This window comes from Neophocaena asiaeorientalis, unplaced genomic scaffold (genome assembly GCF_003031525.2).
Source record: "Neophocaena asiaeorientalis asiaeorientalis breed wild unplaced genomic scaffold, Neophocaena_asiaeorientalis_V1.1 scaffold436, whole genome shotgun sequence".
In the NCBI taxonomy this organism is placed as follows: domain Eukaryota; kingdom Metazoa; phylum Chordata; class Mammalia; order Artiodactyla; family Phocoenidae; genus Neophocaena; species Neophocaena asiaeorientalis.
The window spans coordinates 892,488-913,217 of NW_020172473.1; the positions used below are offsets into that span (position 1 = coordinate 892,488).

At 42.1% G+C, this 20,730-nt stretch overlaps 1 protein-coding gene across 1 annotated transcript in view; it reads right to left on the minus strand.

The window, feature by feature from the left end:
• The window catches only part of PCNX2 (pecanex 2), a 263,859-nt gene that overhangs the window by 79,074 nt on the left and 164,055 nt on the right, over positions 1–20,730 (minus strand). Inside the window, exons 22-23 of the mRNA XM_024738160.1 lie at positions 7,745–7,853; positions 2,278–2,407 (exon numbers count right to left, since the gene is read on the minus strand). Coding sequence (XP_024593928.1) covers positions 2,278–2,407; positions 7,745–7,853 — 239 coding nt within the window. The remainder of the gene's footprint in view (positions 1–2,277; positions 2,408–7,744; positions 7,854–20,730) is intronic.

Here is a 20,730-nt window from a genome sequence, read left to right on the forward strand (position 1 = left end):
GCTCTCAACCACTGCGCCGCCAGGGAAGCCCCATCACTGATCGTTTAAGCAGACGATCACAGGGCTCTGTATTCTGAGGCTTAAACACAAGTTGACAAGAGACTTTCAGCTGGCTGCGTTCGGCATCAGCATCTCTCCCCACCCCTCAGTGGGACTGAACATTTTCCCCACCTTGGCTCCTTCAGAGAGACCTAGGAAAGGCAGGATGTCCTTATGCGTTGCCACAGACTCTGCTGTCCCCTTCTCATCCTAGCACAGCTGACCAAAGCCCCGACATGCAACGGAGTGCTACACTGGGGGAAAGAATGGATCACAATATCATCAATTCTTTGTGAGACTGAGTAAGGAAACACTCCAGTAGCCCAGACTTATAAGTAACCCACGTAAACCGACAATTCAGACCTCGGTGTACGGTGCTGAGCAGGTAGCTGAATCCTGGCAGGGAGGAGGCTAAATAAGAAAATACCAAACTTGCGTTGCACAGGCGTTAGGATGTCTCCCCTCAGTAAAAGCATCTCACAAAGATTTCTCCATTCCCCTTTCTACTGGGGAAGCTTAACACCCCCTCCAGCTCAAAGGGGATGTGTTTTGCTTATCAACTTCCCCCCCCCCCCGCCCCGCCCGCCAAAAAAACTGGTTCCTAACTTATCTGAGAATAGGAGACAAAAAGAAATCTTTTGTGTTACATATCACGTTTAAAATATCTTGCACTTTCTTGCATAGTTAAAAGTACGCAAGATTGCCACACTTCTTATTCACAAGCGTTTGCACTTTCCAGAAGTGCGATTTTTAAGAGCTCCACAAAGGTTCCCCCAAATTGTTTTCTCCTTAAAAAGCATAAAGACAAGCCAGCGCTGGTGGTTTTCTTTTCCTTCTGACTCTGTAAATACGCACGGCATCTCTTTAGACAAATGCCAAAGAGGACTCTTGTTTACGTGCATATTTCAAGACGGCTTCACTCGTACAGCAAAAAGCCCACCTCTCTTAAAAGATGAGGAATCTGTGGGACACACAAGGGGCCTTTCCCACCTCCTGGTGGTCTCCCAGCACTGGCTTACCTTGGGGTGCTCCGGTTTGGTTGGATTTCCCCAGGACCCGTAAATGTGAGGTCCTGGGGATGGGATACCTGTTAGCGTGGGTCAGGTGGGGACAGGGTTTCCGTGCAGAGCAGTCAGAGAAGAATCCCACCAGCGCAGGCCGGCATGATGCTTACTTTGTTCTAGGTTCTTTAGGGCTATTAACTCGTATTCTCCCCACAAGGCTGTGAAGTAGGCCTTATTCCTTTGCCCCCATTTTACAGAAGAGGAGAGAGGCCTTGAGGTCACCAGTATCGAGGGTGGAGGCGAGGTGTGAGCCCAGGCAGGCTGGCGGCCCAGGCTGTGTTTTCATCACGACGCCCTACCACCTGCCCCAGAAGGACGTGCATCTTCCGTGCACATAAACCATCTAACCACACAGATCTCCTAACTTAACGTTGGCCTCTGTGAGACGTGAAGGGCGCATTGTAAAGTGGCAGAGCAGCAGAAAAGGTAGACACGCTACAGAAGATGGATTACGGCTTGGACACAATAGCCCAGGTATGGCTAGTAAATTAGGGCAGATGAGATCTGCAATGGAAGACGACCCCAGCTGGAGACAGGCTGGCCCGCCCCACCTCCTCCTCTGGCTGTTCTCAGGCCCTCCCCCGACAAATCATTAACAACTCTTGAAAGTTACTCAGTTACCCATCACTCCTCCCTTCCCACCACTCCTGAAAACATCACTGCCCTCGCTCCATCACTGTTTGCTTGAGGAAATTCATGACTGACTGGCCTAAACAGTCAAGACAAAGTGCACAAATCATCTTCTACAAGTTTAATGATGCTCAGAAAAAATGGTATGCTCTCCTATGTACACTTGTACATGACATGTATATTTCGAAGGTCCCCAGAAGGGAGCCCTGCCCCCCAGGGGTAATCTCATCCAATGACAGGACCACGGCTCCTGAGACAACCTCTCTGAGGGCAGCTACTGAGAGTGGGTGGTGATATCTCACTTTCCTTCACAACTGGTGAAACCTAGACTAGTACCTGACTGCAAATTTGCCATCGGTCAGGCTAGGTCCAGAGCCTGGAAGCCCCCGTGCTGAGTGGATAACTGGGTGGGTGAAGGGAGCTTGCTAGGGCTGCCCCACAGGAGGGCAAAGCATGAAGCCTGGACTTTTCATAGACAAAGGTCAAGGAGCACCCTGAACATGAATCCTAGGAAAGCGAGTCAGCAACGATTTTAGGATCTTACTTGTAGTTTTTCTCCCAGAATTTCACCGGCCTGACATACGATGTGATAAAAATGACACTCCCGAGAAACGGGCTCAGTGGAGCAGAAAAGGTCGACGTGGCAAACGCCTGAAAGAAAAGCATGGCAGAATCTGAGGATTTGGGGTTAAGGGAAAAAAAGAAGTGTTCATCATTATTCTCCCACATAGTATTTGCGATTTTGACTAGTTTATATGAAAGCCATTTTCTCACCAAGGAAAGAAAGAAGGGCCTACCCGTGATCTCTCTATGCACATATTTGGAAATATAAAACTTTCAATAATATCCTGCTAGGTCTCATTTCACTGAAAACCAAATGATTCTCATAAAAATCCCAGCAGTCTCAGCATGACTCGTGGCAAAGATTTAATATCTAAGGTTTGAAAAGAACAGTTTCTTTTTACTGAGATATCGTTAGCTGAACCAAACACACTGTGGTACATTTACTAAAGTATCAAGCAGCTTTATAAATAATTAAAATTAAATTACACTTTGAAAGTAAATAAATAGCATTGTTTGGGAAGATAGCATCTCTATGCCTCAAAGAATCTTTTCCCACTATTCACAAATATGTATTTTTTAAAATTATACACTGAACACCAATGGCTCAATTCAACTCATGTCTGGTTTATAAGCTAAAAATGTGTACACAAGTCACAGCATGCTGTAGGTTAATTCACCTCCCTAGCACTCTGTATGGGTTTCCCACTTTTTGGCATGCCTCAGTTTTACATACTCTGATCAGAAATGTAATTGTTCAATATTAAAATTAGTATGGCTCTCACTTTGGGCTTAAGCCCAACGAATTGATCTCTGGAAATCTGGGGGAGGTGCCAGAAGGGCTGGTCCCTCCCCAGGCTCACTCCATCATTGGAGAACTTCTCCCGGCTGTCAATCACGGGGCCTTTGATTTGTTAAAGCCAGAGGTGGCAGAGGTCAGTGCGGGGGGCCAGACAGCCCAGGTTTTACATATGCATATGGTTCCTTGTCCTTCAGGGTGAGGGCTGGGAGGGTTCTACTGCAGGTCTGACCTGATCTCCTACAAGGCTGATTTTCCCACCTGGAAGGGGACGTGGCTGCACAAATGGAGGTCTTATTTTTTAGCCCATGTTTAAAAGGTTCTGGCAGAAAGTAAGAAATGCCTAAATGTCTGTCATAGATAGAAAGATTCTGTGTTTCATTACCTACCAGAGCATGGAAGGGCTTTCCCATATTATCAGTGGCAGGGCTTACTTATGTGATAGGGACCCTCACAGCCCCACTTACATGTAAACACAAAGAAGGGAGTGAGACTTGCTTGTCTACAGGCACTTCCCAGTGCATTTGCATAGATTTAAGCCCAGAGTTTTCCTTCAGGGGTAGCTGTGTCATTTTTTTTTTCCATTTGCTATTTATTTCCAAACATCTTCAGAAGTGAAATAACACATCCTCCATTAATAGTGTTGAACTGTCTGGGTATCAAAAAGATCTCGATTGTGCTACAATTTCAATCCGATTCCTTTTATTTTGACCTGGGTTCAAATGCAGAACTCCAGAATAAGGAGCTACTGTGACATCTCTCATGACCCAACAGTTTCTTCTTCATCGGGAAGCCGGAAAGATCTAAATACCTCTGCCACAGAACATACCAATGTAACGATTCCCCTTGTCACAGGAAGAAAAAAAGAACTTCATGGGAGATGCCATCGAAGGAAGGTACTGAAAACACCTGAGAAAGCAGAGCGGGGGTCACAGGGGAGATTCCTGAGGAGGGTGTTGGGTGAGGGGAAGGTGACAGGGGGCACTGTGGGGTTTGCAGAAGATCCAGGACAAAGTTAAGTGGAACTGGGGCTGGGTAGGAGGCTGCGTGGGCCAGCACTGCCGTTCTTTTGGGTTCTAAACGTTTCCCAAAAGATTATGTTATCCGTTTTTTAAATGCCAGAAACAGTTATCCAGAAATTAAGAAACGAGGAAAATACTGCTAGCCTGTAAATAAAGTTCAAATTTGGGAGGAAAGGAAATGAAGCTTAACAGGTCAGAGGTAGGGCAGAAGTGAATAGATGGCCTCAAAGGTTAGTTTATTTAGGGGAGATCAGAAAAGGAAAAAGGAATATAGCGCTCTTGGGGAAATACGCAAGATCGTGACTGTAATGGCTAAGGCAGTCCCGAGAAATATGCAGCCTTCTTTATTTTTTGAGAGCCAAGAGGTGGGCCAAAGGGCTAGATGGAGACTCCTTAAAAAGCTTCAGGTTTATCTGAGAACATTTAAAATGAAAATATCAACGTTAATACTTAAAAAAAATAACTGGAAGCTCGAAAGGATATACCAAATAGAGAGCGGCCTTTCCAATACACACATTTAACAGAGCTAATACAGCTAAGTCTGTCTAATTATTAGAAAACAATGGTGTTGCATGGTCTCTACACATATTAAAAGGGTGAGCATGCCTATCTTTCCCTGGAGGTTACAAGCTCAGAAACTGACAGAGGCTACCGAGGGAGAGAACATGCTAGGACTGGAAAAAGCAATTTAATAATCAGGGCCCCGCTGGTCTGAAAGTTAATTCAATTCCAAAATGGAGCAAATTAGCCCCTTCTCAAAGCCAGGATGGAACCCACAGCTTCTTAATAGTGATAAACTCATTAACATTTCAAAATTAGTCAAGATCCAGGGCTGGCATTTAGGAACCTGATGGCCTTGTCTTGATGGCATATATATCTGGTTTCTTTTTTTTTTTTTTTGTGGTACACAGGCCTTTCAGTGTTGTGGCCTCTCCGGCTGCGGAGCGCAGGCTCAGCGGCCATGGCTCACGGGCCCAGCCGCTCCACGGCATGCGGGATCCTCCCGGACCGGGGCACGAACCCGTGTCCCCTGCATCGGCAGGTGGACTCTCAACCACTGCGCCACCAGGGAAGCCCCTATATCTGGTTTCATAAACGAGCTCATTACATTCTGCACGGTATGATGTCGGGCTCCACATAGCAAATAGCTACCTTCACAACTGATCCAGGATGGGGAAGTGTCTCTGGGTGATGGGGTAGGGGCGCTGGAAACCCTGGAAGCCATCACACAACTGTAGTGGTCAGGCTCCACGGCCACCTCGAAGGGTCTATAACTTAGCAGAGGCAGGAGGTGGGTTTCACTGACGGGAACAGTTTTAGGCACAAAGCACTGGGATCGACTGTATTCTAAAACTAAATGCCCAATAAAATCTGCATCTCAGATGTGTTCAATTTCTCACGAGAACCAGTCCATTCATCGCGAAAGTGCTTAGATTTAACGCCCGCTGTGTTCGGTCTGAGATGGACCCCAGTGCTGCCTTTATCCTTAGAGGAGATATTAAGCGCCAGATGCCATGTGCTTGTGTGTGACCCCTCGACACACATAAAGGTCAGGTAATTGAAAGTTACAGCTTCCAGAACAGTTTTAATTTGGCTACGGAACTACAGGAGTAATTAGTATTACCGGACTCATCCAACAAGGCATAAGGGGCCACGAGAAATGCTACAGATCTATGTGAGACCAAAGTTAGAATAAAATTGGGAATCACCACTTCAAGTCTTAAGTTCTTAGTGCAACTCCTCAACTGCAAATTTACACCCATCTCATCATTTTCATCTAATAAACAGACTTTAAATTCTAGACAGGATACCCGAGACACACACCAGAAATAAATAAAAATCCCCTCACTCTTTCATCTCGCTCTGTTTTAAGGGATTCCGTTTAGAAAACCTAAAATGACTGGCATTCTAGAAAACGTTATAGGAAAGGGGTGATACGCAAGCTCACGCTTTTGTGATCATTTTTCCTGAGCCTGTCCCTCCAAATAACCGTGAAACACTTTACAAATATCAGTGCAGGTCTAAGAATAGGGACACGGAACAATGTGCATTGTGAGGACAGCTCTGGGTATGCTTAATAATTAAAAAAAAATAAGTTGGAAGGACAGCATTTTTTAAAAATCTAGAATGTATTATCACAATGAATATCCCATGTCTGTTTCTATCCCTGTACCCAAAGTTGAGACCCAGGGGTTCCTTAAGAACTGTCTTCAGGAGCCTTATGCAACCTTCAGGAAAGAAAGCTCTGTTTGGCCATTAAAACCGGCTCACAGCACCCCCAGTGGATGCCAGCGGAGAACTGCACTTCACACACATCAGTGGATGAGAATCCCAGAAAGGTTTGTGAAGATGGAGATTCCAGGGTCCTCCCCGCGAAATGTGATTTTTTTTCAATATATGTGCTGACCCCAGGAATCTACTTTTTTAAACAAGCTCCTCCAGGGATTCTGATCTAAGGAGTCCGTGAACCACATCTCGGGATATACAAATTCAGAAAGTATAAATTCACTGGGGGGATCTCCCTGGTGGCGCAGTGGTTAAGAATCCGCCTGCCAATGCAGGGCACACAGGTTCAAGCCCTGGTCCGGGAAGATCCCACATGCCGCGGAGCAACTAAGCCCGTGCGCCACAACTACTGAGCCTGTGCTCTAGAGCCCGCGAGCCACAGCTACTGAGCCCACGTGCCACAACTACTGAAGCCCGCGTGCCTAGAGCCCGTGCTCCACAACAAGAGAAGCCACCGCGATGAGAAGCCCGCACACCGCAACGAAGAGTAGCTCCCGCTCGCCACAACTAGAGAAAGCCCGCGCGCAGCAACGAAGACCCAATGCGACCAAAAATTTAAAAAGAAAAAAAAAGAATATTTCTGTTTAATCTCTCTCTCTTCAAAAGTATTCTTGATTTTTCTCTTTCTCCCTCTCTCCAAACACATCACGCAGATACACACGCACACACAATTTAGCTATCTGTGTCAAAGTGATCTTTAGAAAGAGCATGTCAAGTTGTTTTGAAGTAAATTAAAACTAATTATCATTATGGAAACACTTAAAAATAGACAAAGAAACCAAACAAAACTACAAATGATAAAATTAGGCTCCTTGGCTAATGATAACAAAACCATAAATTTTTTTTTTTGGTCTTCAAAAATATTTGGGTAATTCTGTTTGTGCCCAATTCTGGGTTTTTTAACATTCCTCAAGTATAATATAACCAAACTATATTATAATATAATGTTATATGATCGATAATAATATATCAATCCTATCCACAAAGTTCGATAACAGCAAATCAGTTTGCACTATTTTGCACAAGTCAACCAAATCATTTAAGCGGTGACTTTCCATTTAAAAGACATGATATCTTAACGGAGATCTGGTCATTGGAAACGGAAAAATCAAAAGAAATCAAGCCATGCCTGAATACGCATTAAGAAACAGGAAGAGTTCCGAATTAAGAAATTTCTTTTAAGGCTAAGTACCTAAAGGGAATCCACAGTGCCTCCCCAGGTCCCCACTAAGATGTAATCTTAAAGACTTTAAAACCCTTTTACTGCCAGAGTTCAATGAAAAGCTTGCATCGGTAAAATGTGAATCTCAGCTCGGAGGTGAAAACAGAAGCAGAAAGGATACGAGGAATTGCAAAGAGCTGAGCAAACACGTGAAATGAGGAACCCCAAGCCATCTGCCAGGGAGCCATGTAGGTCATGACGAACTGTAGCTTGTGAAGCAGGTCCCCGAGCTGAAAGCAAAAGAAGAGACAGAGATTCATCAGTGATGACAACCACAGTGACAGCTGGGTCACAGTCAAAGTGCCTGCATTAAAGTTAGGAAGGGGCAATGAGACTACTGCTTGTCCTCTTACTCGTACCTTCCTTCGTCCCATAAGCAAGGCAGCTGTTTAAGGATATTTTCAAACAGCAACAAGATGATCAGAAGTAAGGTTGTGTGGTTAATTTCACCAGGTTAATGATTTCAGCCCATAAGTATGGCGTTTCTTAGAGGAACACTCACAGCTTGGTCCTTCCTTCTTCATCCTGGGTCTTTCAGAAGGAGATTCATACAAAACCCCATCGCGATGGACATCGTTCAAGTTTTTGTGTATGGATTTCAGTCTTCCTCTTCAGCCACTCTTGCTGAAGAAAATCGCCCCATACCGCTTTGTAACATTGCAAGTTACAAAGCGCTTTAGAAGCCAAGATAGGATATGCGAGCCGTTGCATTTGCTAGACAAGCCTGCACAGGAGAAAGCTGAGTTCTGGAGAGAAGTAGTGCGTGGAGAGAAGAGACCTTATGTGGACTAAGGATGAACATGAGGGGAAACATGCTCAGTGGTTTGCGCTGGAGATCCAGACTATGAATGTGCCAAGGAGGAGGGAGAGGGTCCCCGGCTGTAGACCCCTGCTTTGTGGAGAGAAGTGACTGATGGACCCCAGATGTGAAATTCTACAGCTATCGCTGCTAGACGCAGTCAGGAAGTATCCTACCAACAAGCTTTCAGAACTTGACATTCACTCTTCATCCATAATGGAGACTTCATTTTTTTTTTTTTATTGAAACATAGTTGTTTTACAAAGTTGTGTTAGTTTCAGGTGTACAGTTTAAAGTGATTCAGTTATACATATACATATATCCACTCTTTTTCAGATTCTTTTCCTATATAGGTTATTATAAAATATTCAGTAGAGTTCCCTGTGCTCTACAGTAGGTCCTTATTAGTTATCTATTTTATATATAGTAGTGTGTATATGTTAATCCCAACCTCCTATCTGTTATCCCTCCACCTCTCCTTTGGTAAACACAAGTTTGTTTTCTATGTCTGTGAGTCTGTTTCTGTTTTGTAAATAAGTTCATTTGTATCATTTTTTTTTTTTAGATTCCACATATAAGTGATACCATATAATACTTGTCCTTCTCTGTCTGACTTACTTCACTTAGCATGATAATCTCTAGGTCCATCCATGTTGCTGCAAATGGCATTATTTCATTCTTTTTTATGGCTGAGTAATATTTCATAATAACGGAAACTTCAAATGGCACGATGTGTTTGTTCCTAGACGGGTTAGCATATGAGACAGTGAAATACATTCACCAGAGCCATGATGTGAAAAGAGAAAAAGATAGAATTCTTAATTAGGCTCAGTAGGTGTTATACAGAACATCAGAAGACCACAATGAAAAAAGACAAAGGCTGGAAAGCGGGACCACTGAGGAACGGTTCAAGGAACCAAGGTAACTTAGCCTTTCAGTGAAAGGTCAATCTTGTAATTTTGGAACAAAAGGTGAGGTTATCCTGAACTGTTTCACGAAAGTGTCATGAGGGAAAAATGAGGTTGATTAGAATCCTCTCCAAGTCTTCCTCTCACTATTCTTGTCTCACTACATTCTCATCAATATCCTGGGTTTGGAGAATAACTTTAAACATCCTTGGACTGGCTACAGAAGATGAACCAAGGATAAATGTTCTCTCAAAGGCACAGCAAACTTGGAGTTCTTAAGAAGTGGCTGGCATCTGGCTGTGTATAGAAGCCTGGGGTCTAGATGTGTCCACTGGGGACCCTAGTCCCAAACCTAGCAGGGAAGAATCGGAGGCAGAGAGAAGGGAAGGGAAGGGGGACAGAGAAAAAGAGAAAGAGGAGAGAGCGAGAGGGAGAGGAAAGAAATAGAGACAGTAGGGAGGATGAGGGAGTATAAAAAAAAAAAAGAGGGGGTGAAATGGAGGAAGACGATGTGAGTGGACCAGAAGAACTGCGAAGGAATGTGAATTCTGGGAAAGAAAAACAAGTGGTTTTTTCCTCATACCTTTTCACTTTCTTCCCTCTATCTCACTGACACCCACCAGAGACCTGATTTCAACTGGCTTCTGAGTTCTTTCAAAAAGGCCACTTCAGTTTTAGTCCTGCGGTTGGTTTAAGCTTCTTGAACCCTGGATCTGGATGGGACTCCACAGCTGTCAGTGCTTTTGGGATGCTGACAGTTGAGAGAAGAGCAGTTTACTCTCTTATGTCAGCTTGAGACTGTATCTCTTAGGTTCACATAAAGATTAGTCCTCTCCCAAACCGTGGTTTGAAGGATACAGGTACCCCAATGTTCATAGCAGCACTGTTTACAACAGCCAAGACATGGAAGCAACCTAAATGTCCATGGACAGATGACTGGATAAAGGTGTGGTGTGTGTGTGTGTGTGTATATATATATATATATATATATATATGTAAAACATATTCCTCAGCCATAAAAAAGAGAGAAATAATGTCATTTGCAGCAACATGGATGGACCTAGAGATGTTCATACTATGTGAAGTAGGTCAGACAGGGAAACAAATATCATATAATATCTCTTATATGTAGAATTTTTAAAAATGATACAAATGAACTTATTTACAAAACAGAAACAGGCTCACAGACTTAGAAAACAAACTTATGGTTATCAAAGGGGAAAGTTGGCGGGGGGAGGGATAAATTGGGAGTTTGGGACTGACATATACACACCACTATATATGAAATAGGTAACCAACAAAGACCTACTGTAGAGCACAGGGAACTCTGCCCAATATTCTGTAATAACCTAAATGGGAAAAAAATCTGAAAAAGAATAGATACATGTATCTGTATAAATGAATCACTTTGCTGTACACCTGAAACTAACACAGCATTGTTAATCAACTCTACTCCAATATAAAATAAAAATTTAGAAAAATCACTCCCTACCACCTTATTTCCCACCAGTCCATAGGTGACTTGGGCAGACAGGCCTAACACAGACTCAAACTCTTTTTTTTTTTTTTTTGCGGTACGCGGGCCTCTCCCTGTTGTGGCCTCTCCCGTTGCGGAGCACAGGCTCCGGACATGCTGGCTCAGCGCCCACGGCTCACGGGCCCAGCCGTTCCGAGGCATGTGGGATCTTCCCGGACCGGGGCACGAACCCGCGTCCCCTGCATCGGCAGGCGGACTCTCAACCACTGCGCCACCAGGGAAGCCCTGGACTCAAACTCTTGACTCACTTCTCTTAAAAGATATGATTTCCTTTAAAGGCCAATATCATTTCCATTCATTCCCACCATTAACTCAACCAGAGGAGCAGCAAGCTAATTACAAAACAGAAGACGTTCAAACACGTGACTCTAGATTCCATGGAAAGCAGAAGTCCTGAGAAGTGGGGGTGGACTCTTTTGTATTAACTTGCTCCGTTATGCCCTAACCCAACTCTATCAGGCAAATGCCTCTGGATTTGAAACATTCTGGTCACAACACTGCTAAGAATTCTTAGTCTGCTTATTAAGAATTAGTCCTGTGACTCACGCCTTGGTGAAAATTGCCAAGCATAAGCAAGATGATCTTATGTGATTTATGACCCCCTAGTTGCTCTGAAAATGAATCACGGGTTTTGGAAAGTTACTCCTGTTGGGTTTTCAGGGTATGACTATATCCTGGGAGGCTTTTAAGCCACCTCCTGGAAAAGCTGATAAGTCGGTCCAGGCATTGCAACTACAGTCAGATAGGCAGCCCCAGGGAAAGCCTCGTCTGAGAGTTTAAAGCACTAACAAGTTAAACTTTGCTGCATTATGAGTAAATGAATATATTACCATTATTTTTTGCTTAGCACAGCGACTTGTATTTACACATAAGCAAAACCAGTAATCAGACACATGTGCTCTCACGCTCTAATGGCAGCCAAGGCCCCAGGTATCTTTGCTCGTTTCCTATGTCTCTCTTGGCCTCGTTTTTTGTTTGTTTATGAACATTGTGAAGAATAAGATACAAGCTTTGTAAAAGATGTTCAATATGTAGCTCATCAAATAGACTGTGCTGTTCTTAATCACTGAAGCCAGATCTCCCAAATGCTAGTTCTTTACATACCAATGATTCCTCCACAACTCAGTAATTTAATGATCCTCCAGGAAGCCCACCAGAAAAAGGATGTGCTGGGGATGTGTCAGATGTCAACACAGCACAGAGCATGGGTCTGAGGGCACACTGCCTGGGTTTCAATCCCAGCTGGCACCTTTCACGGGGCTGATAATAGATCCTCCCGACACTGTCATTTTGAGGATTAAGTGACTTCATCTTTGTCAAGTGCGGAGTTTAATAAATACATGTTAGGGCAGGTGGATATCTTATTTTGAGGATGTATTTGCTCACAATCAGGAAATTCTAGGGCCCCTCCTCTAAGCAACTGAAACTTAACTAAATCCGGGACCTCTTATTTTTCAGAGGAGGAAACCAGACTCAGAGAGGCTAAGTGGGCTGCTTAGGGCACACCGTGAGTCACTGGCCCCTAAATCCAGAGGTTGAAATTCCTGGTTCTCTGCCTGGTGATAGACATTTCTACCTCCCAACCTTACCATGCCTCCTTGAGGCCAGGAGCCTTCCTGGAAGGACAGCAGCAGGAAGCAGCTGAGGAAAGGTCTCCTCTACCTACACCTTCCTGCTGACAGCAACGGGGCAGGGTCACAAGTGAGAAGGTGACAAATCGGAGCTGCCGGATTTGTCACTCTCGGGGACCTCTTCTCCATGTACACAGTGATGGAGGGCTATGACCTGTCCCTGAATGCCCTTTTCAGTACAAACGCCCAACGAATGAAAGATGACACTGCCCAACAAGCCCAGTGACATTCAAGTTGTCTCAACAAGGCAGGCTGCTGGGTTACCTGTGCTTCTTAAGAATGGATGGCTCCAAGAAGATTGACATGGCTGACCTATTTTACTCCTAAAAGTGGGGGGAGGTGTGCTCCACGTTAAAAGACTCAACTTCAAATTTTCCCTTTACACTTCTTCCTTCTCTTCTATGGCTAAGTCAGACGAAAAGAAAAAAAGGAAAATGTGTGGGTATCCAAAAATTGATGTCTAAGCACAAAAGGAAGCTTAAATATTGATCATTAATGAGAAGCATTACAGGAGGCACTTTCTGTACCGTATTAGGCCATTGTGTATAAATTAATAACACATTTAAGATGAGTTAATGGAAACAACACCACTAACGTTGCCACATGCAGCATAGCACTGCACTGAAGTACTTTTAATTTTTATTTTATATTGGAGTAGAGTTGACTAACAATGTTGTAATAGTTTCAGGTGTACAGCAAAGTGAATCAGCTATACATATACGTGTATCTATTCTTTTTCAAATTCTTTTCCCATTCAGGTTATTACAGAGTACTGTGCAGAGTTCCCTGTGCTCTACAGTAGGTCCTTGTAGGTTATCTGTTTTATATATAGCAGTGTGTGAGTTTGGGATTGACGTGTACACATTGAAGTACTTTAAATAGAAATCCATTTCCATTAGCTATGAACTTGCATCTCCTTAGACAGTTCGAGGTCTCTGTTTTTTTGAAGCTTAACTCATTCCTAATGTTCTGCTGCTAAGATCTTAAATCTCAGCACTTTATGCTTTAACATGCCTATTAAAGCATAAAAAACTTCCCCAATTACCCAAGTATGACTATATGAGAAAAGAAAATCATTGGGGTCTTTTTCGCTGAAAACACTCGGAAAAGATGACAGGAACTCACAGTGGAATAATTCTGGCTGTTTCCCAAAGAAAGACAACATAAATACTCTCACTTCAAATGACCCTTTGTAGAAATATCTTTTCAATCAGGCCTAGACATGCTGTTGTATCTCTGCTCTAGGTAGGAAATGCAATTTGCATAAATTCACAAACTATCTTAACAGAAGTGTCACCCAATAAGGATGACCCAACACATTTCCTTGCTAATATTGATACATTCTGAAAGAAAGCACAGGCCAGCTTTTCTCTGGGGACTTCCTCCCTCCTGCCCCAATGAAATAACTCACCATTTATTGAATGCTCTTATATTGGGCATTATCTTAGGGAGCTGCCCATACGCTATTCCATTTGATTAAACTGTAACTCCCCCCCCAATCCCAATCACTACCTTTTACCCTATTGCTCCAGCCTCACTAGTCTCCCAGATTAGTTCTATCATTTGCCACTTTTTTTTTTTTTGCATTTTGTTGTCAAAGTCAGTGAGTTTTTTTTTTTTCTCATAAAAATATGCAACTTGTGATTATCAGTGTTCGAACTTGAAGAGGCAGGCAAGGCTGAAAGGAGTCCCAGAGACTGGCTATTGGATTAAAGGTAAATTGAGTTCCAAACGAGAGAGAACGCTGAGGGAGCAGAGACCAAAGTGCTTGGAGGGAGGTAAACAAATGTGAAGACGTTTGCAGGTTCAAGGGGAACAAGGTGATGAATTCAGGTAACTGAGGGAGCAGAGACCAAAGTGCTTGGAAGGGAGGTAAACAAATGCGAAGACGTTTGCAGGTTCAAGGGGAACAAGGTGATGAATTCAGGTGGGAGCCCAGCTGAGGGAGTGAAAGGTAGGAACAACAGAATTCGGGAAAACTATCAGACATTTCGATGCACGGGTAGGGATTTGGGGAGTAAAAACAATGTTCGAGAAGGAATGGAAAAAGTAAAGCTAGTGACATTTCAAAAGTGGGATACCACTTTTTAGGGAAGGGGGAGCACTACTTTCATAGAATAACTGGTTGATAACAGCAAAGATGATAAATTTGGGGATATTAGCTTTAAAACATAAATATTCTCAAATGGGGCTGAAAATATGAGTTAGAATTGTATAAGTTAAATAAACGTATTCAGGCAGTGGTTACACAATCGTATTTCAGAAGGTGAGAAATGGATTCTATCTCAATACACAATGTGTGTTGGGAGCCTGTTATATAACACACTGTTTAGCAAAGTATTGATGGGCTTCAGGGAGCATGGTAAGGAGAAAGGCTACCATCCCACTGTAAAAATAATCTAAAAAATTGTAAGAAAATATAATTAATATTTGAATTCCGAAGAAGGAAAAATCTCTAACAGTCAAAACCAAAGAGGGAATTTTAAATGAGAATGCTAAGTCTGAACTGACACCATGATGACCCCAAGAGGACACAGGCATGAATATGGGCTGCAGGAGCTGAGGACTTGGATTTTAATGGACTTGAAGGGCAGCGATGCCCACCAAAGTGTGAATTAGAAAAGGCCCACCTACCAGAGCTGGGAGAAAGCACACTGCCTGGTGTAGAGTAGATAAAAATCTATCAACCACAATGTGCCAAAGCCATTGTAATGTAGGGGAGTGGAGTTTAAATGTAGACTACTCCAAAAGAGCAGGAACACAAAATTGAGAGATTAATATTAAAAGTAGTGAAGGATGACAAAACTTTCTCGTATAAATCGTCTTCAGGGACACTTCCACAACCAGAATATGTAGACCTCCCAATAAACGCCGAAAAGAAAAGAAAAGAAAAAAACTGCATTTAAAGAACTTCATACGCTAATCAAATGTGCTTACTAATAATTTGAGTAACCACTAAATCACTGAAGTTTTCAGACTTTAACGTGCACCAGAATCACCTGGAGAGCTTGTAAATAAAAGATTCTGGTTCCTGCCTGCGGAGGTTCTGATTCAGTAAGTTTAGGATGGAGGCCAGGAATAACCTCCCAGGTGATGCTGACGATGCTTCCTCTGGGGACCACACATTGAGATTCGTTGCACTAAAGGACTAGAAATATAATACTCGATTTCCAAAGTACGAGAGGGAAAGAAGAGATCAAATAAAATTTATTCAATTCAATAGAAGGCAAAAAAGAAGGGGTGGGGGGACAAAGAAAAAGCATTGTAAATAGAAAGCAAAATATAATGACAGAAAAAAGTATAAACATATCAGTAATCAGAGTAATGCAAATGGATACAGTTTGTCTATTAAAATGTAGAGATTCTCAGTCTGTATTAAAAAGGAAAATTGTGCTAAATGCTTTTATAAGAAATATTAAAATGACTTAGAAAGTTTTAAGTAACAGAATGAAAAGAATATATAGCAGGTAAATCTTAATCAAAAGAAAGCTTGCTTACCTATATTAAAATTAGACAAAATAGAATTTTACCGAAAAAGGATAAAAAGCAGTACCTAATGATGAAAGTAAAGAATCACCAGAAGATAAAATAATTGGAATGTATGTACTTAACCATAAGTCTCAAAATATCTAAAGTAAAAATGAACAGAATTACAAGGGAAGATTAACAAATCGACATCATAGGGGGAGATTTTAAGACAGACATCTCAGAAAAATGATGGTTTGGTTAGACTATAGATTAATAAAGATATAAAATATTTGACCAACAGAATTAACAAGCTTTATCTAAGAGATATGTGTATTAGAACCTTGCAGCCAACCAAAAGAGAAAGAATATAACTTTCAAGCATATGGACATTTACAAGAATTGATGACTTAGTAAACCAAAAAGAAGTCTTAACTGATGCTAAGAATTGATATCATGCAAATTGCTTTGCAATTAAGTTAGAAGACAATGATAAAAAGACAGCAAAATAACAATAGCAGCAGCAACCACAAACTTTGCACTCAGATATAATAACAACAAAAACGACACTGAATTAACTAAGAATGAATGATAATCAAAATTAGGAAATGCTTTAAAACGAAAGATAATGAAAAGCAAGTAATACCAATCACAACCTGTGGGACTCAGCTAAAGCAATTTGTAGAGTAAAAGGCATAGCCTTAAAATGTGCATCTTAGAAAACCTTCACAGTTTATATTGGCAGTCAATTTTTTATTACAAAAAATGAATATTGTCAGAAAAGAAAATACAGACATTCTGATCTATTAATGTAAATGCAGAACTCCTCAATAAAATATTTATGAAATGGATCTACAAATACATAAAAATATATCATGACCAAATGTGGTTCATCGTATAATGGTTTATTAGAAAAAATGTCAATGCAATTCACAAAAATAAGAAAGTAAAAAAAAAAAGAAAGACCATATGATGCTCAACTGATGCAGAAATGATGCACTCCCTCATAAAATTCAGCACTCACTCATAAAAATCCCCCGCAACCTAGTAATATAAAAGTTCTTCCTCAACTGCTAAAAGGTAGCAGTGCTATATTGAAGTAAACACCATATTTAATAGTAAAATGTAAAATTTCAGGATTATTCAGGCAAGATGTATCAAGCAGGATGAATCTGATTAACCTACAACAGAAAAGTGAAAATAGAACCATTAAGGGAGACTAAAATCTAAGGAAAGAGAAAGGAACCTGGGATAATAAGTTATCACCTGTGAAGTGCAATTTGGATCACTGCACTTAATAACTAAGAAGAGAAACAGGGATGATACAGGGGTGAGTGTTCTCAGCAGGTGTAGGCTCCTCAGGCAGATGAATGCACAGCTAACATAGGGAAAAGCAACAGGCCTGATTCTTTGATTAGCCAGCTTTATGCAGCAGAACGAACTCAGACCCCGAGGAGAACATGACAGAAAATATTAGTTCGGTTCATGTTTCATAACCACTAATTAGGGTATCCATAAATGCAAATGAAGTCACCATTGCACGTTTAAACTTTACAATCTACCAAGAGGTAGAAATGCACAAAAGTAAAAATCTTGTCAAGACCCCTGAGAATTGGGAATTAAATTTAATGCTGCATCTGTGTGTGTGTTTCCGCTTGTGGTAGACAGAGGGGTACTGGCTCAGGTGTGTGGGGAGGTGGGTCACTGGGGAAGGAGGCAAGGGTGGACTTCAACACAGAGGAAACAGGAGATGATAAAAGGAACCAGGGAGAGAGGGTTACTTTTGTTCTTTACGTATCTTGCTCAAATGGAGCGTGGAGTGAAGTGGTAGAAACCATACAGTTAATATACACATTCTGCCTGCCTTCCTTTTCAGCTCCTAGTCCCCTCTAAGTTCCTTATGTTACCTTTCATCCAATTACTGTATGTAGGATAGCCTCCCATCTTTGTTTTGGTTTTTGTTTAGCTTTCTCTTCCCTATGGGGAAAAGGCAGCTTTCTAGATTCTGTTTTTGGGGGCTTCTTCCCTCTCGAAGATTCATTACAACCCTAAGGGTGTTAGGAAGAGCGTAAGACAGCCAAGTTCATAAGCCTCCTATCAAGCTGCTGCTTTTACCCATGTAGCATTTTGGTAAGAGAAACAAATAATGCTGATATCTGTAGCTACGAAGCAGCTTTTTCTCCATCTTCTCTGAAGGTCCTCCTGATCGGATATCCCATCCCTCCCACACCTCCTGGATATCTACCTCATGTACTCTCCTGAGATTTTATACTTGCAAAAACATTTCATCCATCTAATACACACAGAAATAAGGTGATTCATACAGTGGTCTTCCAAATAACAGTAGCTCTCTGCTTTAAGCACCTAAACTTTTTAAATTTATTGATTTTTATACAAATATAATAATACAAACTCACTTTAAAAACACCAAATAATTCACAATTGCTTAAATTGTAAAGTGAAAGTTCTTGTAACCCACCTCATTCTGACCTAACTTCCAGGACTTGGAATTTTCTGCACATGCACCAGTGCAATACATGCATGCGAGTGTGTGTGTGTGTGTGTGTGTGTGTGTGTGTCTGTTTTATTTAAATTGAATTAGCAATATATAGTGTTCTGAAACTTGATTTTTCTGTTTCATAGATCATGGGCATTGTTCAGTGTTGGTATAAATTGCTCTCCCTCACATCTAATTAACTGCATAATATTCCATTGTTTGGCCAATCTATTGAATCATTATACTGCTGATAGACATCTAGGTTGCAAAAATTAATTTAAAACCACTGCTGAAGAAAATTCCACACACTTATCTAAGAGATCATACAAAGCCAATGCAGTGGCTGTTAACACAGTGTACTCCCCTGACTTTGATCACTGGGTGGGCACGTGGTCTACACTGGGACGGTCACGACATCCCCCTCTGTCCATGACAACTGATGCAGGGGTAAGCACAGTTCGTGATACAGACAACAGGTACAGGATGTTAATTCCATCAGCATTGCTATATGAAGGTGGGGCTCCTGGGAGCTATCTTGTTCCTTGTATGGAGAATGACCCCAAGCAAAATCAGGCAAAAATAAGTAGGAAAGAGAGAGTACGAAAAGGTAGTTTGCTCTGGGTATGGCCCCATCTCAAATGAGGTCTACTCTCAGGCATCCCAGTTATGTAAAGCAACATAGTCCAACTTTAAGTTGAGCTTTTGTCACTTGCCATCAAAACGTTCTAATATACCAAATTTATCAAAATTTCATGTAAAATTAAAAAGTGGTTCAAAGAGCTTCTGGTTTCTCCTCTTGGACACAGAAAGCTGAAAAGAGCATTCTTCCCATCCTTACAATGAGAAAAAGCCAGACAAACTTCAAATTCATGACTGCTTTTTTAACCCATTGGAGAACTGGGCTGTAGAGAAGCCAGCTGGCCCACAATCTAAGGACAGACAAGCACCTTCAGGGAGAAAGGAGGTAAGTACTCCCTCACCTGGGGCAGACATCACCAGAAACTGGTAGGAAGAGTTTGTCCAAAAGAGCTGATGAATTTTGGTGATTGTCAAGTGTGGGCTCGTAGGACACCAGGAAGCCCCCTGGGGGCTATAGAAATTGCAGGCTCTTTCTCCCCATGCACTCCTCTGGGTGCTCACAGAAAAGGTCAGAGGGAACCCTAAGGAAGTGTCTGATGTGGTACAGACCTGAAGGAAGCAAACAGCAGACACACGGAGGAGCACAAAACTCTGCTACACCCTTTCCCCAGACCTCTCTTACGGGACACATATTTCAGTCTACAGAGGAAAGGTCAGCAAACACTGTCATCTCCTGGGCACTGGTGAAGACTCACTGCAGCTGGGGGAAGGGAACGACACAACAGCAACGAAAACCCCACTCCTGAGGAAGGGGCAGGAGTACCTGCTGAACCCAACTGCAGCTGGAGGGGGATGAGGAGAACTGAGAAGGACACAAGGACAGGGCAAAGACCTAAGACTGAGGTTTAATTAGAAAACAGAGAACGTCCTCCCCTTCCACCTTCTCCCCCTGCCACCAAGCTAACAAGTTTCAAGTGAAAAGTAAAACCAGATGCTGATAGGAGAGGGACAGGAAAGGCACAAGCACATGTGAAGAGACACAGTGAGGAGCAGCGTGGGCGTAGAGCTGAGCACTGAGCAGACATCGCTCTGGAAGCCAACTCCCAACCTAAACACAAGGTATCCCTTCAGAAATTTTGAAGTCTGTGGTACCCTGAGGGTAACCATGGCAATAACAAACCCCCAACCCGGCCCATCTCCTAACTATGTTAACTCAAACCCTGCACTGAAAATCTAGCAGAAGGAAAGGCATGCCTGGTTCCAGGCATAAAAGCTATTTGCTTTATACTCTATGACCCTCCACAAGAAATCCAGCTTTCAACAAAACATTATGAGGCATATGAAAAGGCAAGAAAAAAAAAGACAAAGCAACAATCAGAGCTAGACTCAGATATGAAACACATGTTGGAACTATCTGACAGAAATTAAAATAACTTTGATTCATATGTTATGGGCTCTAATGGAACAGGTACACAATATGAAAGATTAGATGGAAAATTTCAGCAGAGAGGTGGAAAGTATAAAAGAAAGACTCAAATGGAAATGATAGAAATGGAAAACACACAAGAGAGATACAGAATGTTTTCAGCAGGCTTGTCATACTAACACAGTTGAGGAAAGAATTAATGAACTTGAAGACAGATCAAGAAAAATGACCTAAACTGAAACACAAAGATAAAACTGAGTGAATT